This window comes from Corapipo altera, unplaced genomic scaffold (genome assembly GCF_003945725.1).
Source record: "Corapipo altera isolate COAL_440 unplaced genomic scaffold, ASM394572v1 61411, whole genome shotgun sequence".
NCBI lineage: Eukaryota > Metazoa > Chordata > Aves > Passeriformes > Pipridae > Corapipo > Corapipo altera.
Window position 1 is genome coordinate 11,330,069 of NW_020884875.1, and position 27,490 is coordinate 11,357,558.

The window sequence follows — 27,490 nt, forward strand, 5'->3', positions numbered from 1 at the left end:
GTTTGTGGGTTTTGGTGGTGGTGTTGTTTTGTTTGTTTTATTTTTCCTGCAAGTTTTTATTATCAAAAGTATTAATCTAACAACTTAGAGTAAAAATTTTTGGAACTCACTTTATAATGTCTGAAATTGTCTGAAAACACTAATGGTTTAAAGGTATGATCATTAATATGGTAATTTTCAATTAGCCTCATTGACATATTAATTATTTAGGGAAGTTTAGAGCCTGAAAGTTGGTGGCAATGCAAAAAGAAGGGAGTTAGGATGTATTAGAAATTGAAGGGCTTCTTAGCAGACATGGCTTTTAGAAGATGTAGAGCTGTTAAATGCGCCTTTGGTGGAAAGTGTTTTCCAAAATTTGACATGATGTCCTTGAGTGTCTGTGTGTCTAGATAAATTAGCCCTAATTGAATGATGGTATCCTGTTGCTTTTCTCAGATTGCGGAAAATAGGAGCTAGCTTGCTTGCTTGTTTGGTTTCCCTGCCCACTGCCAGAGGGATTCTGTCATTACTTTGGCAGTCCATATTAGCGTGACTTAAGTATTCTGTAATGTTGGGATTTCCAACAGCCTCCTGAAATATTGTAGACTAGGATGTTGACGTTATTTGTTTGGGTTTTGTTATATCTTTTTATGAATTATTAATTATTTTTGTAAGAGCCGTATTATGACTGTAAGTAATATGTAACTGGTAATTAAAATGTCATGAATATACTGTTTCCTGCCAGTAGTTGTCTTTTCTTTGTTTTCCTGGTTTTCCATCTTCTTCCTAATACTATAAAATTATATTTAAGTTGCTCTCATAGCTTCAGTTGAAAGATCACGTAAATGTGGCTGGACTACGTGATAGCCCTTCTCCCCTTAGCTGTTGCAGAGTTACTGGAGCATAGCCTTGCCGTGAGTGTGAGAGAGCGTATAGCTCTCACAGCTCAGTAGGTAATTCTTGGATTATGTCAGGGATAGTGCCAGTAGGAGGGCAGTAGAAGGGTTACTTAGATAAAATGATTTAGTCCGCAGCTTTAACAGAATGTAAATTAGAGCAAGTAGAATTATAATTGTCATCATTCTTGGAAGCAAATATTTTTTTTCAATAATACATTTTTCATCCAAAAATATATACATTTATGACTCATAATAATCTATCTTTATTATTGCAGCATTATTAAGCTAAGGAACAAATACAAAAGAAAGCAGACATAATTTTTTGCTTAATAATAATAACAGTGCTTCTTTCAAGTCCCAGCCCAAACCATTCTGTGATTCTCTGATGATTCTACAGTACTTTGTACAGGAAGTGTGTCTCCCTCTGTTTTCTGTACTAGGTTTAATAAACCCTGTAGTACTTTTAATTTTAAATAATTATGGAAAATATTTTTTTGTATCAATGTAAAATTTATTAATAAGGACTTACTGAGCTGGCAAAAAGAAGCATGTTCATTCTGAGAGGATTCAGTGGTTTGTAACTAGTCAGCTCTGTTGTGATAAAGAAAGCCAGAACTACTGTCAGTGATCTTAGACTTTCCCCTTTAAATGATTAATGAGTGGGGGACTTTTATGGCAAAATTGTAATATTGTACTTGTTCTTATATAAGAGCTAGTTTCAAAATACTTGCTGTTTCTTTTAGGGTGACGGATCGCCTTTCAACATGTGCAATTCTAATGATGGCCAGTCTGACTAGTACCAAGATAGTGTTACCATATAATATCACTGTGGAGTCCCTACACTTGGCTTTCAGTCAGAACGGGGTGGAAGGGCAGTCAGTATTTTAATTTATTTTTACTGCCTTTCTAAACAGCTGTATAAAAAAAAGTTTTGCAAGTTTAATCTTAATAATCTTCACCCAAAAAAGCAGACACACTGTGTCATAAAATAACTATTAGTGACTAGTTTGTATCCTATAAATCTAACTTGAGTTGATAATATGGTCCATTACCAGCTAACTGCACAGAGTATTTTTCATTTTACACTCTTCAGTTACTTTTTAGTGAAGTGTTAAAAAATATGAAGCTTTTCTCCTCTCTAAAATTGCACACTGTCTGTCTGTTATTAGGAAGATAACAGCTCTTATAAATGTTTCAGTAAGCGTTAAGTAGACAGTTATGTGCACTCTCATTCCACGCTTATTTGCTTACTGTAATAAACTGATAAAATATGTGTGGTTTGTCTCTGTGTTTCTGCAGGCATCATGAGTCACATAGATTTCCTTTAGAAATAATGTTGTGTCTACAGAATTGATTGGTTATTTTCATAAACCATCCAAAGGTACACAAACTACTTCTATAATTTAAACATATGCTCTGTAAGATTTGTAGGAGATTATCTCCTGGTTAGTAGATGCGTCTTGTTCTGTTAACTCTGTGTAGTATTATTTTAACCCCACAGTGATTGCAGGTATGTGCCCTATGGGATTCTCTAAGTATCACAACTCTATACATCAAAAATTTTAGAATTAAAAAACTCTGTTTACTAGACCGATGCAACTGTTAAATACACCACATTGCAGTCACATCAGCCTTTGTCAGCTCAAAACCCTTGCTACCAAGTAGAGGGTTTGAGAACTCTCATTTTCAAGAATTAAATTTCTTCAACATACATATATTTTATTTTTTTCTGGTAGTGCCACATTAAATGCAAGTGAAAATTAATGTTCTATAGGAATAAAAATGGCTTAAACATCATGTCGGTATTCTGACTGTCCTTTGTGTTTCTGTTGCTATGTGTAGTATAATACTGAAAATAGAAGTGGGCGGGCTGAGGAGTGAAATTGTGACTGAAACAAGAAGTAACACTGAAGGGGGCATAGATTAAAAACTCTAAAAATCACAGGGAGGATTCAGTAAAACTTGAATGAGTTAGAATTTGAGTACAGTACAGCCAGCAGTGTGCTCAGGTGGTCAAGAAGGCCACCAGTGGAATCCTGGTTTGTGTCAGAAATAGTGTGACCAGCAGGACCAGGGCAGTGATTGTCCCTCTGTACTCAGCACTGGTGAGATCACACCTCAATCCTGTATCCAGCTGTGGGCCCCTCAGTACAAGAAGGACATTGAGGTGCTGGAGTGTGTTCAGAGAAGGGCAACAGAGCTGATGAAGGGTCTAGAGAGTAAGTCCTATGAGGAATGGCTGAGGGAACTGGTGGTATTTATCCTGGAAAAAAAGAATGTCAGGGACGACCTTACTGCTCTCTACAGCTACCTGAAAGGAGGTTTTAACCAGGTGGGGTTCATTATCTTCTCCCAGGTAAGTGATAGGACAAGAGGAAATGGCCTCAAGTTGCTCCAGGGGAGGTTTAGTTTTGGTATTAGGAAAAATCTCTTCACTGAAAGAATTATCAAGCATTAGAATAGGCTGTCCAGGGAATTGGTGAAATCACGATTCATGGAAGTCTTCAGAAGGCCTGTAAGTGTGAAACCTAGGAGCATGGTTTAGTGGGGAAGATGGCAATGCTGGATTAACAGTAGGACCCTGATTTTAGAGATATTTTCTAACCTTAATGAGTATATGATTCTATGTATCTACATGTTGGACTTCTGACTGGACTTGACTGGACTACTGACTTTTTATGTTTTCATTCCTATTAATAAATAGTACTAATAAAACCAACTGTAAATTAGCACAGAGAAGCTAGTCTGCTTCAAAATACTTGTGTTAACATGAGTTAAACATATGCCCTAAGTTTGTTAATGTAAAATGGGTGAACCGTTTCATGAAATAACTTTTGCATTATTCAGGTCCCATTCAAATGAATAATAAAAGTTAAAGACTAAGCTTAAACTTAAAAATAAGGCTTAAATTATATCTTAAAAGTTCAGTTTTGTTCATTATTTGAACAATGGTTTAAGTAATGTGCTAATTTGACTGCTTAATAACTTCTTACTCTTATTGTCTCTTTCTGTGTACCAATAAGATATTTATTATTCAAAGTACTTCATTCCTTATTTTCGTACAACAGAGTTGTTTTTTCAGAGTTTGGCCTTGTCAGTTGTTTCTAGAAAACTAAGCGGAGTATTAATCTGTGAAAGTTTGGGTCTTGTATATTCAAAGAGGTTTTGAATTTTGAGTAACTGTGAAGGTCCATACAAATTGTACCTTTTCATACATTTTGCATTGGCTGTAAATCTGGTCGTGTGATATCAAACAGGTTACTATTTTATAAATATAATTTAAAGATAAAGTAACCCTAATGTTAGCATATATTTATGCATGTGAAATGGCTTTGGAGTAAAAAGATACCTGGTTGTTGTGGATTTTGTAACATTTCACTGAACTGTGTTCTTGGACAAAAGTATTAGATATTTCCATGCTTGTCAGAGATCGGGAATTGGACTGAAAAAATTGACTCAATTTAAAAATATGGTGCCTATATTCTTTAAGTGGTATTGCTACTATTATTTGAATAAGTACAGAAATTTATAGTATGTGTTCTATTGTAAACAGCTGTATTTTCTTCTGATCATATGGGAAAGTTAAAAATGTTGTCCCTGAGAACATTATATTATCTTTTTAAGGTGAGGAAAATGACTGAACTTCGACAATTTATTTTAAAAGTATTAGCAAATTGTACATATTTGAAGTTTGGTGGTGTGGCGTTTCCTCAGTTCAGAGGTGTTTTGAAACTGCCCTTAATCTTCATACTTAAGACTACTGGTAGATAATTAATTTGTTTCTAAAAAAACTGATACCAGAGTTTTTATACATTAAAGAAAGAAACAACTACATAAAAAATTGAAAGTGAAATCTGATGTGGAAGGTTTTGCAGAGGTGTTTGTGTGGTCACATCCTGCATGTGTTGTTCTAGTTACAGTCACATAGTGGTTGAGTTTTGAGGGGATGAGAATCTTTTCTGCCTTTTTTCCTTCATGATTTATTTTTCATTCAGTATGATATGTGTGAAACTTAATGCACTTCCCAAAGCGACCTGAGAAAACACACTCACTCAGTTCCTTATGTAGTTTTCTTCAGCTTTCATCAGTGTAGTGCTCACACTGTTAAGCATTTATTAGTTGACCTTCACAGATACTCATTTTAGGTGATGGATATTATTAGCCTGGGTTTCCAGTTCAGAAACTGGTGCTCAGAGATGAAGATCAAGTTTTCCAAGTTTTTCAACAGGATAGTTTGCAACCAAAAGTTTTCCAGATACCCTACCGTTTCTGTTATACCTTATTGGTTTAAATCTCAGCTCTTACTTATCTCCTATTATTCTTCTATTACTGAAAGTATTCACTAAGCCTTTAGACCAGGCCATCAGTGTTAAATGTGTCAGACAGGAAAATGTAGCAGTCCTGCAAGTGTTTTGTAGAGAAGGCAAGATGAAAGCTCGTTCTCCTTGTTTAGCTGCTTGGAGTCTTGAACAACCTGCTATCTGCAGTTGTCTCTTTCGCTTAGTTACACGTTCAGGGTTGTGGGTAGGACAAAAGAAGAGGGGCACTCATCAGTGGAAACATACACAGGTGTATCTAACAGATCTACTGTAAAGTTCAGTAGCTCATAGAGCATTGACCAGACAAATGGGATTTTTGTGCTGAGCATTTGGCTTTTTTCAACCTCTGCATTCTGTTTGGTGTTTGTTTCATGTAATTCCCCAACCTTTTCTTAGAACTTGTTTAAAGAATTCAGATTCACTTTTATGCAGATTTCTGCATATGCCTTAGTGTTGTACTTTTGAGCTCATGATTACAGATCTCCTTATCAGTAGTATCTGGGAATGTTTGCACACTGAATATCTTTTTTCATGCTATTTCTGCAGGATAGAATGGACCCAAACATCCTTGGGATTTCTCTTACTGCTTTTAGCGGCAGGACTGCTTAAAAAGTGGCAGCATCCTTCTGCTCTTTATAACTGTATTTTTACTTTTTCACCAGTGTAATTATTTGGCAACTTTTTTTTTGTGGTTTTAACAACAGAAGTAGAAGACAATTTCACACTACACTTTCACATTACACAGTGGGCTTGGGGTCACGCTGTAGTTCTGATGCATAGAATGTTTCTTGCTGGAAAAAACATAACTATTCTAACTGTAACTCTTAAAAAACCTGATAATTTAATAGATAACTGTAGAGTTAAAAAAATGAAAAGATGCTATAGTGGAAAGTGAGACAGATAACAAAGAAGTTGACGCTGCTTTTTCTCAGCACCAGAAATGTTAGGCTCTGTTATCTGATATCTATTACTGCAATTTTTTTATGCATTTGAATATGTCCTTACATGTTTCTGGTTCACTAAAATTCTAACTTGAAAGCAGGTGTTCTAACTGAGTGAAAAGTGCAATATTTAATTGTTATTTTATTTGTTCTTCATTTACATTTACCAACTGTTGTTTTGTACTTAACAGGTCACTTCTCAAGTCTCTGTGCCAACAAAAACATATGAACTGCTTCATCGAATGAGTGGAAAAGGATTAGCAGCTCATTATCACTTCTCAAGACAACCAGGCCTTTTTGGTGATCATATGGTACCTGTGCAAGTGACAGTAACAAATACAACCGATCAGAAGATAGAGAATATTCACATTGAGGGGAAGAAATTACCTCCAGGCATGAGGATGCATGAGTTTAATCCAATAGGTAATCATATCCTATCTTTAAAAATACAGACTCTTAAAATTTCAAATAGAGGAAAGTGTTTTTGCGTAGCCAAACGTATACTCATATGTATATATGTGTGTGTGTGTATGTATGTATACATGTGTATTAGGAATACATACACACATTCATGCAACTGTCTTTTCCTAGATAGTTTCCTAGTCTGATTTTAACAAAAATTTAATTCAGCTTCCCTTGTATTTGACTTTGAAAATAATTCCTTAGATCAGAACTTCCATGCCTGAAAGCTTACCTGCTTGTTCAAATATCAATTATATTACAACTCTTCCAGCTGATACAATAAAATTTTTCTGTATACCAACAAGCGTTGATTTTCTGACAGCCATAGTCTAGAATGTGTGTTATGGGATATTGTTAAGAATGAGGATTTATATATTCACAATTGTTTCTTACCAAGCTTTAAGTAAATTTGTAGATGTAATGTGTATTTTGGTGGCTCGGAGCATTGTCATTTTTTCCCTTGTGAGCTTATGGCAGTAGAGAGGGAGTGTATGTTTTAGTTTAGCTTATATCTACCATACTTCCACAAAGTGTGTCTGCCTAGACTGGATAGAAAGCAATGCTGCATTCAGCCCAAACCTAAGTTGTTTCACTTTCTATCTGATTACAAGGGTTTTTTTGCTAAATTTCTATTAGTGGAAAGGAGTATAAAACCTGAGAAAGAACACAAATCATAGTAACTTTTATTCAAGAGTAGTATCTGTGCATGCAACCTGCTTTCTTTTTTTTAGGACACTGTGGTGTAGTTGGAAGGAACGAAAATGCCTATTTCATAATACAAATGGGAAGGACAGACATGCTCCTTTTTGACACAAGCTCCTGTTTCTTTAGACACATTTCTTCTCCTTCAATGAGCTACATTATTATGTGAATCTATATCACATTAGAAGAATACAGAAACATGTTTTTAAAGCACAATAGTGAAGTACAGAGTATTCTTTGTTTTAAGTAGTTAAGACTGTTGGTATTAAATGACTCTATGCTATTAAAATACTTATTTTTTTAACATTGTAAAGGTTATACAGATTTACACCGAATTGTCCAATGCTACAGTTTATTTCAGAGTTAAAATTATGGAACTGTTTCCATTTTGGTAATGATATGCTTTATCAAGACAGTTATGTTTAGGAACTGTATTAATCTTTGTTTTAATACTAATTAATGATAATAATAATAATTTGGTTTTTATATTAATTCCTCAAGATAAGAAGTCCTGCTCAGAGTTCTGAGTTCAAGTTAGTTTTGACCATCAGCTTTATTGTGTATCCCTCCCTTTAAAACATTAAAAGAAATAAAGCACAAAGGCTTACAAGTAGAAATCTAGTAACACTGTAGATTGGATCAGGAGGTACAATACCCACAGTAACAGTCAATTAAAAGTAGCATTCACATGTCTCACATAAAAACCATGGAGAAAAAAAAAGTAGAATTAATAAATTGTCCACTTAAGATTTCTTGAGCTCCACAAAACAATCCTACCCTTTAAAGTATTTATTTCTCCAAGAAGGACATTGTGCTATCTGTCCTGTGAAGCTTTTGATTTCTTCTGCAGAAAATCGGCTATACATTATCTGTAGTTCCTTCAAAAAATATTACTTTTCTTGCTTAAATGCAAATTTTTGGTATTCTTTGTCACTTTATCTAGAACAAAGTTCATATACCCTGTTCTTATTCTGTTTCCAGCATTTGGAAAACACATCCTATAATTTGCCCAGCAGAACCAAGAGAAGTGTCAGTGTAGACAGGTATTCCTACTGGAGTATAAACCTAGTTTTGCCTCACTCACTGCAATTACTGTTAGCAATTGTCCTGATTTTTCCAGTAGAAATGGTCCAAATTATTTCACCCAAGTTCCCCTGCACATTTTCTTGTTGACTAATTCCCTTTGAAATCCCCTTTGAAAACATTAAGCTCAAAGACTTTGGTAAAGTTTATTCTGAATTTGAGCTGGAGCCTGTAATCTTTCACTGCTTTACACAGACTCCGTGGAATACTTTGTTTTTCATTCATTCACTAGCATTAGTTTAGACTCTGCCTAACTGCATCAACTCCATGTTTCCGTATTTTTCCAAACTTGATATTGTTAAATTTTGTTTCCTTTTGTCATGGAGTAGTTGCCGACTTTTCAGTTCCTGAAAAGCATCAGATATGTTATGAATAGTCTGGAAATTGGACATTTTTCTGCCTGTCCAATTCTTTTTATTTGAATTCCTCTTTTTTAACCGTGCTTTTAGCTTTTCTTTGTTGTAATCTTGAGAAGTCAAACTTTACTTTGGTGCGTGTTTTTAATACTTCTACTTAGACCTTAAAAGAAAAAGCCTTTAAAGAAAGCTTTGTCTTTACAACATTAAGGAAATAGTGTAGTGATTTAGTCAAGAAGCTAAGAATGATAATATCTCTTGATATCTTAACTGTCAAGAGTGTCTGTGACACACACACACATATATATATATATATATATATACTGCTTGTATAGCACAAAATGGTCTTCCATTTTGTGTTTATAATCTTTCTTCTCCCTTCCAACTAATGCAATTGGAATATTGAGACATAAGTAAAACACAGTAATTATGAAATAGTTTAAGTTCAGCTCCTTTTCCACTACTATGTGTATTAATGTAAATTTTAATAGTAGTTGTTGTGTTTTGGTATTTACTAACTAAATGTGCAAACTGGTGTTATTGAAAATGAAACCTCAGTGCTGGATCTGTACACAAGTAAAAGGATTTAACTTCAATATGTTTTTTTCTATAAAATATTTTCTTCAGTTATCTAGTACAAATCCTTATTTTGTTGATAGAGCTATAAGATCGAAATGGCAACATTTCATGTGCACTAACTGTGTGGGAGGGGGGATCCAAGACACTTAAATGTCTAAGTGTGACATTTTGGTGACACCTACTTGAAATAAAACTACAGCTGCTGATTCTTTTCTTATGGAGATTTTTGGGGTTTGTTAACATAGGTTTTTAATTAATGAAGTTTGACTGTTTGCATCTGGGGTCTTCTGTTGCCTTGCACGGATACTTTACCTGTTACAAATCTCTTCATTTAGAGTGCCTTGAGCCTGGAGGATCCACTACCGTTACAATGGGTATTGACTTCTGTGATTCTACTCAGACAGCCAGTTTCCAGTTATGGTGAGTTAGAGGAGGGTAATTTTTGGCTCTTGGAAGGCAAAAGTAGTGTTTGTTGGAAGTTTACTTGCCAATAGCAGTCATACTGTTCATTAAATATTTAGAGAATTAAACAAAACTCATAACATGATGTATACCCAACATGTTCTTAGAGAAATAATACATGATTAGTGTTCAGTTTTACTATTAGATGAAATGTTTTCTTCAGCCTTCAATTTTTTTTTAGCACTTGCTTCTCAAAACACAGATTTGATAGTAAGCCCAGATCTAGGTTTGAAGTCATTTGTTTACACTCAAAAACTCTTTGACACATTGTGTTTGGGAGGCATAGTTTTTCCCTTAGTGTAAATGATACTAAGCAGAAACATTCAGTCCTCTTTTGATTTAGAATTATTCTCTGTTTTTCAGCTTTATTTTTATTGTTCTGCTCTTTTTGGGATTCTTCTTATTAACACCCTCTTGAAAGGAGCAGTCAGGTCTGACTATTCTCCTGTAGTGTTTTGTGTATGTTCTGCCTTGTAAGAAATTGAAAGTCATAAAAGCACTTAGTGTGAGCAATTTTACTACCTCAAGTGCTTATTATGGCTGTTTGTGATCTATATAACATGACTGCATGAAACCAACCCCAAAACTTGCTGGCCTAAAGAGTTTATTTATTCCTCATGCTGTAGATTCTTTTAAATAAATAGTGAGAGAATGAAAACAAGTAACTGGCTAGCCGACTAGATTTTGTCTTACATTCTTGATTTACGTTTTTTGTGCTTTTTATTGGCATGTTCAAGGTCCTCCTTTGTATGAGTTCCTTCTGCATTCTAGGATAACAGGGAACCTGTTCACCCAGTGAGAATTCTGTTATAAACTAGCATTTGAAAACATGGTAAATTTATAGTAGCGATGTCCAAACACTGGAAAAGAATGGAAGGGGGAAACCTTCTTTTAAAGCTGTTCACTTTTATGTAGTCTTTGAAACTGTGCAACAGCAGTATGTAGATCTACACATCTTTTTTTTTTTTACACATTCTGAAATAATGGGGTTTTTACATGTTTTGTTGCAAGAATCACTGTTTTCTATGTTCTGTACAAAAAAAAGATATTGAAGAGACATTCACATTTCTGCAATCCAGTTTAAGGGAAACCCTTTGAGAAAGTTTTGTACCCCTGTCTTAAGTACTGTAGCAATTTTAGCGTACTGCTACTAAGGACAGCCTGTGCAATTTACAGTTTATTAAAGACAGCGTGAAAATATTAATCATAGAAATGTACCCCAGTGACTCCAAAAGTACTGCTAAAATAAGATTGCTTGTTCTAGGGGCAAGAAGGTTTTACTATTGAATTTTTTCTTTCCATTTCTCAAACCTTTCCCAGTACAACAGATACTCCTACATAGTCATTTTACACCTATTTGTACCTCCAGCAAGATGTCTGCAGCATGTAGGTTATGTGCATCATGTTGTCATAGCTGGTCTGTATACTATTTGTGGAATTTGGAAACAGCTTTGAACTGTTGCCTGATGCTAGGTTTGTTTGGCAAGGAAGTTCCCTTCTACAGAGTGCAATTTCAAAATTGCTTCAAAATTATAGGCTCTGTTTTCCTAAATATATTTGAGTTTTTTAAAATAGAATATTCTCATTTTATCAAGCAGAAACATTTTTTTTGTAAATAGAGCAGATATTTTTCTTTCAAGTACATATTTTCAGTATACCAATGGTTTGATTTCAAAACACCGTTTATTTAAGAATCTTAGCAGTGATGAGGATAAGCAATGTAGCATAACACATTGATTTTATGCAGATCATCACCTTTATGTTTTGGGAGGTCTGCTGTATTAGTGATATATAAAAACTGATTACTTTCTCCAACATTGCCTAGTAATTGTTTATTATTTTCCTATTAGACAAACAAGACAGATCAATATTCCTGAACACCAACCAGACTATGAGTAACATCACTGTAAATAGATTTGCCTCAGACCTCAGTGGTGTATTCATTTTAATGATTTAGACAATGTGAGTCCAATGACAAAGTGCTCAAGCTAAGTTTAAAATTAAATTAAGAATAGGAATTGCTTACTTTGTTCCTTTGCTAATTGATAGGGCCTTGTTTCTTTGTCACTAGTTCTTAGAAAATAGTATAATAATAGGTAAAATGTTCTTTGCGTAAAATTTGCTATTTGAAAACATATGCTGTTCAAAATAGTACTCATCTGCAATATCATTGAAGAAATTTTGCAGTGTGATATTTTGGGAGCAATGTCTTAGACAACTCAGATGCAGCCTTTTTAACTTGTCTTATTTCTTAAAAAGCTTTTATCCAAAAGAAGGAATGACTTCTAGAAGTTAGTCAAAATATAGTCAAAATACTGTGCGAAATATGTTGATATTCCTGTATTTCCTACTAACATATCCTTGTGAAAGACATTGTCAGTTATTTTGCATTTTTGTTAGAAGCATGTTCAGCAGTAAAGTGTTCCTGATCATAACAATTTTCTTTATGTTGTTCTAAGAGGAGCACTTTATCTTGCATCAAATGTAATTGATCCTGAAGTGGTGTAATCACAATTACTCACTTTCTTAATTGGCCTGCCCAAAATCAGAAAATGGAAACCGATCGGCAGTGTTTAAATCAATAGCTTTGTAGTAAAGCTTGTGGGGGTAGGGACGTAGTGGTAATGGGTAGATCAATTGGTCTTAGATGCCAATCATGGACTGTGTGTTTTGCATAGCAAACACTACCTTTCTGCTAGGGGGTGTGCTGTGGTACTATTGGTTCGATGAATACAAACTGTATAAAGAAAAAAACCTAACAAGAGCCGTAAAATATTTAGATCTTTTTCTCAATTTGTTGTACAGATTCAAGGACAACGAAGGAGAAACTGCATTAAAGAGAGGTTTGAAGGGCTGAGCTTTGAAAGACCTCCCTCGCAAATACTGTTTCTGTTAAGCAAAGCTTACCAAAATCACATATCTAATTAAAAAGAAGTGAAACTCCTTAACTTGAAAACTGTGCCTAATGCATTTATTTGGAATGTGTATTAGAATGTTCACGCTATGTACTTGTAAGGAGAATATCTCTTCATTGCTGTTTTTCTTGTGCCACCTCCTTGCAGAGGCAGACTGTTTCAGCCACACTGGTGTTCTGCATGATAATGCCTCTCAAGTAGAATGTTAAAGAGGAATAAATGGAGGAACTTGGTCTTTTAAAAGATTTTTTTGAGTGATGCTCTGTCTTTTTGGGTTACTTTGTTATCATTCTGCAAGCAGGATATACACAGCTTAGAAGCTTAAAGTAATTTATTATTAGCTAACTCACCTGCAATGTAGGTTACTAGCTTGTTGAATCCTAATTAAATTTTAGTATATTCACCATCCCAGAAACAGACTTCAGCCTTAGGTAAGCAGGTAGGCAAAGGGTGAGCAGTTGAGCAAAGTTGAGCAAGTTGAGTAGTTGAGCAAAGGTTGGAATATATCCTTGATGCAACAAACTAACTGCAGTACTCCACTGACTGTGCAATTACTTTTTTTTCCCTTGTCAGATTTTCAAGATTCCCACATCATTGTGTCTTCTCTTGAATCCTTGAGCTCCTAGTGATCGCTACCTTAGCACTACCTCATATGCTATCTTTATTGTCTTGCTTGTTTCTACTTTTCAGATATTCTCAGGTCTTTCTCACAGCTTACCAGTTTTCTGAGATGTCTGAACAAAGATTTGGAAGATTTGCTGTGTCAGAATTTGATTGAGAAAAAAGACAAGGAAGGTTATAGAGACACAGAAGGTTACAGCATATACATGCCCTTATCCTATTTTGTGTACATATATTTAGTGTTATGAATTCCTGTCTGCATTTGTAAAACCCAGTAGGCAAATCTCCAATTTCTTGTAGGTATCTGATGAATAAGGAAAGGTGAAGGGGAGATCTCCTTTTTACAACATTGAAAGCTGAAGAAGAAAGTTTGTCTATACCTCTTCTTCCCTTTTCATCCCCTCTTTACAGACTCTCTTGGCTGTTTCCAAAACCATGAAAGAACAGCTTCTGGAGAACCTGTTCTCTTCTCTTCTTTTCCCTGTTCTTTTGAATGATATGTAGGGTGTTGTTTAGGTTTTTTTAAAACCACTTGGCGTAGGGGAAGGGTCCATGCCATGCATCTGTTTTGCTAGTTTTCTCAGGGTTTAAGTGCAAAGAATACAATCAGAGCTCCCAAGAAGAAAGGGAAATGGAATGAAAGCAGCAACTTCTATGCCTTCCATTCTTTTTCAGAATAATTAGGTCATGGAAAAAAATGTGATATGTGGCAGAGGTTTTTACAAACACAAGCTGGCTACCTTATATTGGCATTGCATATATTCCGGTTCATTAGAAGGGCTAGGACCATGTACATACTTTTCTGCTGTTGTTATGCTGATAGAAAAGGAAGCTGTCCATTACTTCGTCTGCGTTGGACTATGTAGAGAAAATATTTTGCTGGTTACTCTAGAAGAGGTTGGTGTAGCAAGAAGAATATAGCATTTTCTTAAATGAACTAAATCCCATGAATGAAATTTGAAAACCTGCTCTCTGCAGGTTCTATCTGCTCTCTCAGTCTGCTCTCTGCAGGTTCTATCTTATTGTAAAAGATTTTACTCTAAATTTTTTTTTCCAAGGAAGAGATTTTTTGCAACATGAAATTCACTTACTTCAGTCTGTGTTGCTGTAGAATCTTGTCAAGCAGAACTCCTACCTGCAATGTGGAGTAAATGAAGAGGATCAGCTGCTTAGCAGTCAGTATTTCTGTTGAGTGCAAGCATGCATTCAGGTGTAGATGCTTGCACAAAAGCATCTGATTAAAATTATGTAGTGGAATATGTTATGGTATATATTAAAAGCTAACGTTAGAGATGCAGGACTGTCTTCACAACACTGTCACTTGCGTTTTCACATGCTTCTTGCTGTTTTCTTTCCTAGTGCTTTGTCAGCAGATCACCAGGTTGTTTATAGATGTAGGAGAAGAAATCTGGTACTTTTCTCTTTATTTCATTACTCTAAAGTAGTCGGTTGTCCCTATTCCAGAAAACAATTATACTGAGATAGATAACTGACCTGGAAAAAACAAGGCTGGACATGGGCAACTGCTCTCATTTGTTCTATTGCTTTGGCCTTTTTTCTCATAAAAGCCAGATACTGTACTTTCCTCAGCAAGACTATGAGCAAAGTCTCTTAGACTTCTCCATTCCATGTTTTGTTTTGCGGTAACTTAGCAACTTTGTGTTGCTCTTCCTTTTCCATTCTTTTTTGATTGTTTTTGGAGATCTTTTGAATACAAGACAAAAATATTAAGCTGGTTTGGGATAAGTGTATTCTGGGACAAGCAGCCACTGGGAGTGAAACAAAAAAGGATAATATAAAGAGCAAGAAGAATCTTCCCCAGTCTCCTGTTAGAGTAATAATTTATTAGAAGCCTTGGAAATTAAGACTTTAAACACTACTATTGTGGAATCTTAAAAAACCTCATTCAAAAGTGTTAATATTATTTGCATTAGTTTTAAAGAAGATTTTGCCATCATTGTCCTGAAGTCTTATATTGTGGCAGAGAGCTTCTTTCCCAGGAACCCTTTGGAACCAATTATTTTTTAAAAAAAAGAGGCGAGAGAGGGAATAGCCTCTGGTTTCAAATGGCAGGTGCTAGCTGGTCCAGCTGCAGCCATCTAAAGAAAACTTAAAACTGCACATCTTCTTAAGGGTTGAATGTTAGTTCTGCAGTGTCATTTATCATGGAGCTAGTAAGTCTCCCTATGATCCTGTGGAACATTATTGTCTCTCATCTGTTCATCTTAATTGGGTGCATCAGAAGATAAATTCGTATGATCCTTGAAATTGAATCATGAAAGTGATGTAAGCCTTTTAAAAATACAATATGTACAGTTTAACAGTTTTTAAGGAATAAATAGGAGTAATGATGTCTAACATTATTTGCCCCTAAGTTCACAATTAAATACAAAACAGATTTTGCAAACTAGTGGCAAGGTACTGTTCTTGGACATCCCCAGTTGTTTGATTCTTTTAGAACTTCCTTCTGAGGACTTCTCATTAAGCATTCTTGTTACAGCCTGCTAAGGCTGTAACCTACCAGTTGCACTTGATAATGTCAGAAAATTCAATCTTTAATTTTTGAAATCTGAAAACAGTTACATTTCATTGGCCTGAAAAATTTTGGTTTGGTTTTTTTTCAGTAAGCTTCTTCATCTTGACTTCCAGGATAGTTAGAGCAACACCACCTGAGAGGTGTTTCAGTGCAGCTTGAAAGAGTTGTTCAGCAGATTCTTAAATGTTAATGTTCAAGCTTCAAATCACCTCTGCAGCTTTTTGTTTAAGCATCAGTTATGCTAATAATATTATTAAAATTACAAATAAATGCGTTAAATACACTAGAATTTAGTTTTCTTGGTATTGCAGGAAATTAAGTAGTTGTACTGCAAAACTCAGTATTATTATTAAACTTGTCCATTAGATGTCCGATGAAATCTCCATCTTTGGAGATACTCAGAGTTCAAATAGACAAGGCCCTGAGCAATGTGAACTAAGGTGGCTCTGGCTTCAGCAGGAGGTAGGACCAGGTGATTTCTTGATGGCCTTTCTGAATTATCTGTGGTTCTATAGAATTATTAATTACTTTTGTTAAATTAGATATTATGAGCTCTCTAATATATAAAGATGTAATGGAAGAGATGTAGATCAATAAAAAAAACCTGTATATTTAGCCTCTGAAATGTCTGATAAAGAGAATCCGTAAGGAAAAATTATTTTCTCTAGCTGAAGAAGAAATTTACGAAGTACATTAGAATTAAAGTAATACAAAGTAAACCAGATGCTGACTAAAGTGAAATTAAGAACTAAGTGGTTTGAAGAACACTAAGCAATCGGAATTTCTGTTTGTAGGCTATGAAGAGTTCGTGGTTTATCAAAAAATATATACTAGCTATTTATTCGCTAGAGAAAAGGGAAGTGGAATGTTTGTTAACAGCAGAGGTGTCAAGTGGTCCTCTTGAGCAGTTACAGCCCTATAAAAGCCAAGCTATGCTCATGCTTTTATTCCCTCTTATTGTGAAAATATTATAAGCATTTTAAAGCAATCTAATAATTGATAAGTCAAGTCTATGTACAAGTGGCATGTCCAGTCAATGAAAGATATGAATCATTGTACCCAAGACAATGTAGCTGTTTCCTACTGAATTATGTAGCACACATCTTGCTTGAATATGAAACATAACATTGGCTGAATGATCAGTTGAACAGTGCCAATGAAAGTATTACCAGAAGTGTTAGGCTTGTAGTCCAAGTAGTAGTATAAACAGCAAAAAATTAATGAGGCAGCTGATTAAAGACCCTTCTATCAGCTCTTAAGCTGATTGAGTTCTTAATCACTTTTCAAAGGAAAAATTAAAAAAAAAATACTTCTTTCTTATTTTACAGTGCACTTAACCAGGCCAACCAATCAAACAATTCCTGGTGTTTCATTATAAAAATTACTTTAGAGATGGATGGTATTTAAAGTAATATAGGGCGGAAATAAAGATAATTTTTTTGCTTTTAAAAGCAGCATTTCATAAATGATTCTTTGTAAGGGAAATACTAGCCAGGTTTGAAGGGATTGTTTCCCTGTATGTTTACTAAATAGCAGTTGTGAAAAAAGTTAGTGTCAATGCTGGGGGTTTTTTTAATAGCCCATACTTGAGATTGCATCCATAAGCATAATTATAACACATCAGAAGCTAGAAAGTAAGGTTGTACTAGATCCTAAGCATTTGCTTTTGAAAATGAGTAATTATGGTAAGTATTAGAATTTTGAGTAATAGGGCTGTAAAATGCTTTTCTGTTTTTGGGTGGCTTATCGTACATCTCTAGGAGGGAGACAACTATGTTTTCTATGTTATTAATCTTTTTTCATCAGTCTATCTTGTTTCAGAATTTTGAAGTTGCAGAGTTATAAAAAATGAGTAACATGGGTTTAAGGTATTTTAAATACCATGGATGTTAATTGATGAAACATATTTTCCATTCTAACAATTGTATTGCTATATTTAAATAAGATATCTGAGCCATATCAGCAATCAATATGTATTGACTATTTGGTACATCAGTTAAAAAAAAGTGTTCTTTTCTAAAAATTTCTCAGACCTCAAAGCATTAACAAAGAATCTGACTGCATGTACTGATCCTGAATTGCTGGGCAAATCTCTTATAGTAATAGGTAGCAATGAAACATAGCAGAGTGAATGTATCTTGAGTTTCTGTAGCCTTGAGGAAATCTACAACAAAATAGTAGGAAGCTTAGAGAAGTGAATGGATAGGGAGAGCAAGTTCACGATATGATATTTATTTCTTAAGGAGGAATCTATAGCATTTGATAGTAGTATGCTTCTAGTGATGCTACTTTTTAACTCTGCCATTAAGAAAGCAGCCACAAGTTCTGCAATTTTCCGGTGTGCATTTGTATCAGCCACTATGCTGTGCGGTTTTGTTTAAATGTACAAAATGTTGCAAAGTTGAAGTTATCAAAGATATTTCTTTTTTACTACCATATTTATTGTTTGTCATGTTTGTGTTTTTTTCAGACAATAATCATTCTTTGGTCTGAAATACCTTTCCTATGTTCAGGCCTATTTCTGGGACAGCTGTTACTGATGACAGGATGTGTGAATAACAGTTCTTCTACAATTTGTAAAAATGCACAATAATTTGTCCTTTGCAAGCATTCAGTTTGAGTGGGATGCCTTGTAGATTACCCCTAAACATTGATATGAGTAAGAAATATTATTTTATGAGTAAGAAATATTTTCAGAAATGCAAGGCCATGCATACTGTATTAATACTACATTTGTACTGGAGAAAATGGATCACCTTTACTAATGTAAGAAGGTAGAAGGCTTTCAGATTAATGAAGTAAGAATCATTCAGGTAGTTCTTACACTTTTTAAAGATTCCATAGAAAATTTGGAGCTGATACGTATATATCAATCCACGTTGTAGCACTTGGTTGATTCTGTGTAATTTCTCTTTTCCTAGCACAAAGGATGATCATTTCAATGTTAGCATTCAACCCCCTGTTGGAGAACTACTCTTGCCTGTCACTATGTCAGAGAAAGACTTTAAGAAGGAGCAAGGTGAGCAATATTTCAGCAGCATCACTAAATATGTTTGGGAAGAGGGCTGTATGCCTTTCAGTTTCCAAGCGTACAGCAAGTGCTTCCAGTTGTAGGTGGTTGTATTAGTCACTCTGATGCTAATAAGCAGTTTAAAAATATCTTAAAAAGAATGTGCAATGAAATATGACAACTTTTCAGTGGGCCTTTAAAAGCACAAAGCCCACCCTTTACCCTGAAACAGTCTTCTGGCTGAAAATGTTTTGGCTTCTTATCATGAAATGTGAATGTCTTTCCTACCAACAGTAAAGCAGAAAATTGGAATACCAGCTCAAGGAAATAACCCAAATATATGTTGATATTGTGTCCATTTTTGCTAGTCTTTATTCCAAGGTTGATTTTAAATACTACTAGCGTACCTGTTCCTCAGGTACTTTGAAGATTATTTTAATATGTTCACTTTCAAACGCTTCATATTAAAAAAATATTCTTGTTGGAATACTATTTTGGAAAGGTGACATGGTTTTTATACTTCTGCATTCTTCTGATATTGTGTCTTTAAATAATGTAAGTTTCTGATGCTAGTCCAAACAAAAACCTCCTTAACGGCTTTTAGTGACTTGACTATTTTATGCAAAATAATTAGAGAAAATTGTGCTTAGGTTTGACCATGTGTTAAATGGAATAGTCAATACTGCTACCCTTAATTTGGATATGATTCTTGGATATTTTAAAGTATAAATGGTTACATTTTGGATGCATTTAAATGTAGTAGTGTTTACTCATCTATCTCAATGTATGGGGATTTACATGTGTAAATCTCTTCACACTGAGATGAGAATATACCCATGGGATCCTATCTCATTGCTGTGTAAGGCTCAGAAACTCAGTATATCCATCAAGCAGTCAAGAACACCTATGAGTAATGTTATGAATTATTAGTTATTGCTGTTGAGCATTTCTTGCTTTTGTATTTTTGAGTTATTAAGAAAGTAGTTTAAATGTTGCCCGGATGATTTACAGTTAAGCTTATGGCTGCAGCGAAAAGTTAGGATTGTGCTTTGTTTTCATAACCAATTGATGCTTATTTGCTGTTCTTACCCTTTGCTGGCTAAAGCCTGCCTCTGCTTTATACCTGCTCAGCAAATGAAGGTGAGTGATTGAACGAGGCTGCGGCACATTTATTTTTAACTGTTCGCTTCTAAAAATTGCAGCTGAAGTTGTAGTGAAAAGAAGGCAGGTTACTGTGCTTCTTCCCCCTCTTTTTTTTATATTTACTTGCTTTCTGATATTTTGATAGAGTTTTTGTATGCTTTACTGTGACTGAGGGCTTTTTTTCCTCCTGACTAGCCATACAGAACCATGAGCACATAGAAGAAGTGTACTTGGAGAATAGCTGTGGTCCTCTGTGGAGTTGTTGCCAAAATTCCTTTTTCTTCTGCCATTTTACTTCTATGGTTGTTGATTATTTGTCTGAATAAATCTGGCAGCTGTTTGCTATGTTTAATAGAGCAGAAAGGCTACTCTGAATAAAGCTATTTGAAAATTTGTTTATATGAAGTATTTGTAAATCCATGAAGGTCTCTTGGCATTTCTATATTGCTCACCCTGTCTTCCTGAATTCATTCTTTGATGCAGGACTTTGCAGGCTGGCAAGTTTACCACAGGTTTAAAAACCCTTTCTGTTGCATCTTTTTTCTTGTAGATATTATCTGTATCAGAATATTCTTGGTAATAGAGGTCTCAATTCTACGTTTTTTATAAGTATGTATTACAAGGATCTAAGAACTTCTAGCATTTGGGAAGAATTACTTTGTGTTCTTGTAAATGAAAAATCCAAATTACAGTAATAAATGCAGGGCAATTTAGAAGTTGGTATATGTTATTCTATTTTGTGTATAATTTCAATTTGTCTGTATTCTCCTAATGAATCTGATTTGTAGAACTTGTTTTTCACTTTTCATGCTTTTTCTTTTCCCTTTTTTTTTTTTGTTTGGTTTTGGACATAAGATGTTTCAAGTCCTGTACCTGGAGGTGCCTTATTTTACTTGCAACCAAAACAAATAGGTAAAAAATAGTGAATGAGTGAGGAGAATATTAGAAATGTAAGATAACATTGGGAAGAATGAGAATACGTATGGGTTTTAAGGATTTTTACATCTAAATTGCATGTGTAACCTAATAAGAATGCTAAAGCGGAAATAGCTGGTATTATACTACTGTGTAGAAGACAATTCATTGCTACACATCTTGACTCAATTACACTCTGCTGTTTTGGATTGTCTGTTACATTTGTATATGTCCATTTTCTTTCTGATGGCATAAGGAGAAGGGAACAGACGGGTTATTGAATATTCATTGCTGTGAAGGTTATCTAGTGATAGCAGCAGAAACTCAAAAGCCATTTTTATCCACATGCTGTGCGAGATATGCTTAGCCTTGCTACACTGCCTTCCCTTTCCTTTCCTCCGGAGCTGGGGAATCCTCTGGTGAGGTAATTCCCCTGAGCATCGGCTGAGTTAGTGGTTCTCATTGTGACTGACAATTTGGAATGAGTGGGTAAAAATGGTATTGCCAAACACTCTTTGCCTTCCTGCTTAAATATTTTTACTGATCCCTCAGGCCTCAGGATTTTATACTTCTTTTATATCACATCCCCATGAAAAGCCAAGTTTCTATAGAAAAAATTCTGCATGAGTGAAACATGTACTGTTGGGAACTCTTAGTTCAGAGTAGGACTGGTCTGGTAGCTAATATTCCTTGTTACCTATCACTGTAATTTTTCCAATTTAATTTCCATTTATTATTTAAAATATGTACAGTTATTTCATTGTATCAGATAGTTAACCCAGACTAAGTACTGCTTTGTGCTCTGACTAGAATTTTCTTAGATCCTCTTGTTTCAAGCAATATTAAAGCAATATTAAAGGTGTCATGTGATTGTTTTAGCTGGATATTAATCAGAATTTTTATGAAGGTGCTTTTTAAATAGGCAGTTAAAACTGATTTAAGTATTAAGATTTTTTTTGCCAAGAGGCATGGTTTGAAATAATTTTGTCAGCTTTTTTTTAGGAGTGTATGCCTGAATCACATTAAAAACCAAACCAAACCAACCAAACAAAAACCCAACAAACAAAAACCCAACAAACCCCAATTTTGGTTATGTAAACAGATAGTTTACGTAATTTTATTAAAATTAGATATATGCAACTTGTTTTCTTAATAAGCAAGATACTAATTCTTTAAATGGCTGGACATTTACTATTTTCTGGCCATTGACTACCCCAAGCAATCATATTTGATGCTCCTTAATTAGAGCACCCTTTTTTTTTCCAGGTTCTTTTCCACCTCAGCAATCGAGACAATACATTTGCTTACCACGCTGCTCTCCTAAGTGTTCTTTTGCATGTAAATTAATCTTGATTCAGTTTACACTGTCATGCTGAGTGGTACAAATTGCCTATAACAATAAAACAGCATGAGTTAAAAATAAAGGGGGGTGAAAAAGCAGATTGAATGTGTGCCTTACTTGATAGGATGTTACTTTGGTTTATGCCAATACATTAGTCAACGATAATGAATCTTCTGTTCTGAAAAGCATGGTTTAGTTGATTTTTTTAATTTTACTTCAATGGAGCAGTACCTTGTCTTTTATAGAACAAGTTAGACAAACCATTAATGACAAGAGTGTTAAGGTTAAATATGAAGCAATGCATTCACTTCTCTGAGTGCTATCCATCTTTCCATTTACAGGAGCTTGACAAAAGTACTGGCTTTGTACAACATTTCCTTTAATTACATGCTGCGGGAAACAGGCTTTTAACATAAACATAGTTGCATTCATTTATTCAGCATTTGCTCTTCAATAGAGCTTAATGGAGAAGGTTTAAATCCTAAATAAGTACACACATCTCTCAGCAGTGTTATGTCAGTCCCTGTGCTCTGTTTAAAAGCAGCTTTAGTCTGCATATGTAGTTTTAAAGCTTTTGCCTAATAGTTAAACAATTCAAAACAGAATGTTCTGTTCCCTTGATAAATCTGATCATTACAGAAGTTGCATGCTTATTTTTGTTCTCTTCAGAAATATCCTGTTATTTACTTTTGAACTGTTCCATTTTTACTTTGGTATTTCTTATTTTGTGACAGCCTCACATTCAGGGGCATTAAAATGTAGGATTTATTGTTTTAATTGCTCTATTAAGCGTCTTGGTACTATTTGCTCTGGGTTAGAACTGTGTGTGCAGCCCTAAAACATTATGGCCTTTTGAGACTTTCTCATTGTTTTCATTGTTAATGTTGTGGATTTCAGATGCTTCATGTTTCTGCCTGAAGTACTGTGCTCCTTTGTCTGCATTTTCAGCTTCTGAACATACTGTAAAAAGGCATACATAGTGTTAAATTGTACTTGCTGTTGTGTTTTAATCAACGTGAGCATCCAGCAAATCGTTCTTCTAAACAATGGATATTGATAGAACGGAAAAGTGAAGGTTTTGTTAAAATGTCCTTGAATTACATATCTTTCTTTACTTTTTCTTTGTCATATGTTTGGATATAATCTTAACATTTCTATTCCATTTTGTAATGATATTCAAATTATTTAACTCAAATAGTTTATCATGACATTTTTGAGAGCTGGATACTAACTGAATTTCCCAGTTTCTAATGTGATGACTTAACCTTAAAGAACTAAATTGAACCAATTACGACTATCTGAATTTCAATATAATTTTTAGCAACTGGATAAATTAAATGCAATGGTTTTATGATTGAAAGATCAGAAGGTGTCTTTGTGTATAGTCTTACTTAAGCTGAACTTTTCCAAATCAGCCTTACGCAATATTTGATTTCTATGCTTACACTGTTCTTTTAAGTTAAGCTTTTCAAGAAGAGGAACTACCTTGGTTTCACAGTTGCAGTAGCATCACATATATGATTGCCAGTTACTAGTAGTTTTTTTCTAATAATGGGCTATTGCAAGTAATACATTAAACTAATGATTATAAAATTGTTAAATTGTTTTCTCAATAAATGATTTAACTTTTAATGCAAATATGGTTTTTGTTTAGATGTCTCTTATTTTGGTTTTATGCTTAATAAGCAAGTAAATCTTAAAGTATCTGCAATTAAATACTTAATTTTTCAGGAATGCTGACAGGAATGAATGAGACATCTGCTACAATAGCTGTTGCTCCACAGAACTCTACTAGACTTGTAATAATTGAGAGGATAATGAAAGCAGCAAATCTGGGTGTAGTCTCTTCTGGTCAAGATAACATACACAGGTAAGATTACATGTTATTCAAAGTAGCAACATCTTTTAATATGAATGTTAGTTCTAAATTAATCAATATTTGATTATATTAGGGAAAATTTTATTATCTGCAGCTTTAACGGAGAAGGTACCCAATTATACTGTAATATATAATCCTAAGCAGATATTAACTTGAGCCTAAGTACTCTGCAGCTCTTTAATTTGAGTGGATATAGAACAATCAGATGTCTAGACTTTAATATACACAGTTAGGGGAAATTGTTCTTTCCTGGTTTTGTTTCAAAGGGAAAAGGTAGCCTTTTAAAGCACAGTACTTTCAAGAGCTTTTTTTTTCTATTGTAATTTTTATTTTTGTTTCTGATAGTAAATAGGTATATCATCTGTGAGATGAGCCTGCTCCAGGTATATCATCTGCGAGAAACAGCTTGTTTTTCCTACATTATATTTTGACCTTCCGATATATATGCAAGCAAAGCGAGTTACCAGCCAAGAAAGCCATTGGCCCTGTCAAAATTCAAGTTGTTACTTGTAGATGAATCCGTTTCATCCAAGAGCTGTGATACAGAACGTCAGTGGAATTGATACGATTGTTGGTTAATGACAGCTTTTAATGTGATTGACTCAAAATATTTAGTCCTGTGAATTGGTATGGCTTCTTACAGGAACAAACAGGAAAATTGCCATGTGTGGAAAACTGAGTAGACACAAATTACAACAGCCAGATCTAACTGGAAGCAGTTAACCTGGTCTTAGAAAACAAATATATCTCTCTTAGCATCTACTAAAACTGTTCGACAGTGTGAATTATCTCTGTAGCCCCTGAATTTTGCTATTTCAATAAGAGCAAAGTATCTTCTTTTAAAGCAAAGAACAACGTTTTTCTTTGAAATTTTGTTGACTGAGATGGATGTTTGGAATGGTGAGAATCCTGTAGCCTACACAAGACTAATAACCTGATATTTCTCCTTGTTGGATTTAGTCTCTTTTGCATTGCTGGGCATTTTTATTGCATTGCATTAACATTATCCCAGCTGGATTTTCCTATGTATTTGATACGGTCAATGATAAAATCCTGTTTCACCATAAAAACATGGTACAGCTAGTGCGATTGCACTGAAATGATTGTCACTATTGACACCTGCTCCTCCATGAAGGAGTCCTCATTTGTTGCATCCCTGAGGGATCTGTCTATATAGCCTGCGTTCTCAACATCAATTCAAAGACTAGGTGAGAGTGTCAATCAAGAGAGACTGAAGTGTCTGCAGTATAAAGGTGTTCTCCATCTTTACCCGATCTGTCACATGAGACATCACATAGGGATGGATTGTTTTGTTGGCTGAGTCTCAAAAAGGCTCCCTAAAATAATAGCTTAGTCCCTAGCTCAGCCACAGGTTTCCTGATTGTAGATAGTTTCTAATTTGATCTTGTTTTCTTTTGCTCTTTTGGTTTCTTTTAAAGGAGGTTTTCTACAATAGAGACTATAACCAACAGTAAATAAATTGAAGATACATTTCTGTCGGGTACACTCCTTCAGAGATAGTGGTTAAAGGCATGTTCTGGTCCAGGTGAAGTACTCAGAGTGCTTTGGAGCATCCTGAAATCTTCTTTGGGGTTTTTTTTATATTAAAAATAAAATGTATTCAGTCTGCCACAGTGGTTATAGAATACTCTGCATCTATAATGTCCATTAGACCAAAAAAAATCATTTATTACAATATAAATGGCCTACAAGAAATGACCAGCAATGACAAGCATTTAGAAAATAGCCCTTCATTTGCTTCACTATAAGTAACTGGAGTTCACAGCTACTATAATCATAATTGCACCTAGATTTTACTGAGAACAGAAACAGGAACATTACCTAATTGATACTGTAATGAACCTGTTCATCTCTTAAATAGTAATACTTTATCATTAAAGTAAATCCTAGATTCTGATGAATGATTATTTGAGATAAAATTAGATAATGAACTCTTTCAAAACACTGAAACAAATGACTGAAATGTTTTTTCCTCTATGTGTCTAAAATATACGTATGTTTGGATTACCTGAACTATGCCATGAGAGTAAACAGAAATGGAGTCACTTCTGGCATAAGTCTCATGAGTGCAAGAACTGTGACATGTTTTATTTATGTGACACATATCCCATTTCAGGATAATAAAATAAACAGTCACCTTTTATCTTGACAAAACAGTTAGAGATTCAATAAAATTATGTTGAAAGTGGATTTTTTAATTTTTCTATAGTATTTTCATTTGTCTTGTTTGTTTTATTGCAAGTCATATTTGGAGAAAAAAATTCTGTGCAAGAACTTGTTTTAACTCATCATGCTGTTCTGTGAGGACTACTTCAGTTCACTTCTTGGAAGTACTTAGTACATACTTTTACACAGAAAAAGTACTGTTTTTAAACTGACGTTCTGCACTGTGCAGCATAAATTATATTAACCTTTTAGTTGATCATCCCCAACTTGAATATTACTACTTAATGATGGCTAATGCCAAGAAATTTTTATTACCTGGTAATGCAATATACTCATTCAAAATGAAATGGTGCAGTTTAATACAAGTGCCAGAGTATCTAATGGATATGAACAGGTGTGCGTTTCTTGGTGTTTTTTTCAGTCTAAACATGTTCACATTCATGATGAAGATGTTGTCATGCTGGTGGATCCCAATTACTGCTCCTTAAATTAATAACCCTATTAGGATTTTATTTTTGCACCAAGTAAAAACACTTAAATATAATGAAGATTTGAAAGTAAATACTTGAAACAAACATCAACAGAGTAGCATGCAGTCACCAAAGAAAAATGAAATAAGTGTAAACCTGTCAAATACATTAGCTCTGTATCAGACCATATCACAGTATAGTAATACCTTCTTACATGCATTTTTTTTTCTCTCTTTACTGTTTGGCTACTAAAGTTTCATACTTACTTGCAATGTAATAATTTAACTGTCAAGTGAGTGTAGAACAAAACACCAGTTAATACAGTTGCTAATACTTTGTCTTTTTTCTGACCTGTTTTACTTGAAGTGGTATGTGCAAAAGTTTTGAACACAATAGCCAATATATATATCAGAGCACAAAGTTGCAGGTTAATATTCATATATTTGCAAAATAAATTTTGCTGTACCGTTTGATTCCTTACATATAGCTACCTGCTCTTCCATTGAGTTTATACAAGGTATTAGGTTACTGGACCTTGAAGACTACATGCAGTGTGGTCTCATGTTCTTAATAGAATTTTACTACTTTATGTATTAATCTCTCTTGCTTTTGTTGTCAAGTGGTAACATTATTTTGATTTTAAAAGGCTTCTACGAAAAGCAAGCATGTGAAATGCATTTCAAAAGAAAA

The 27,490-nt window shown here is 34.4% G+C and overlaps 1 protein-coding gene across 4 annotated transcripts in view; it reads left to right on the forward strand.

Moving 5' to 3' along the window:
* The window catches only part of AP3B1 (adaptor related protein complex 3 subunit beta 1), a 151,516-nt gene that overhangs the window by 113,728 nt on the left and 10,298 nt on the right, over positions 1-27,490 (forward strand). For 3 of the 4 annotated variants that reach the window (XM_027634754.1, XM_027634752.1, XM_027634753.1), the window contains exons 23-26: positions 6,330-6,561; positions 9,656-9,740; positions 18,776-18,873; positions 23,996-24,134. In XM_027634754.1, the coding sequence (XP_027490555.1) occupies positions 6,330-6,561; positions 9,656-9,740; positions 18,776-18,873; positions 23,996-24,134 (554 nt within the window). Of the gene's footprint in view, positions 1-6,329; positions 6,562-9,655; positions 9,741-18,775; positions 18,874-19,969; positions 20,005-23,995; positions 24,135-27,490 lie in introns of those variants that run through there. The other variant, XM_027634755.1, reaches the window with a different exon arrangement.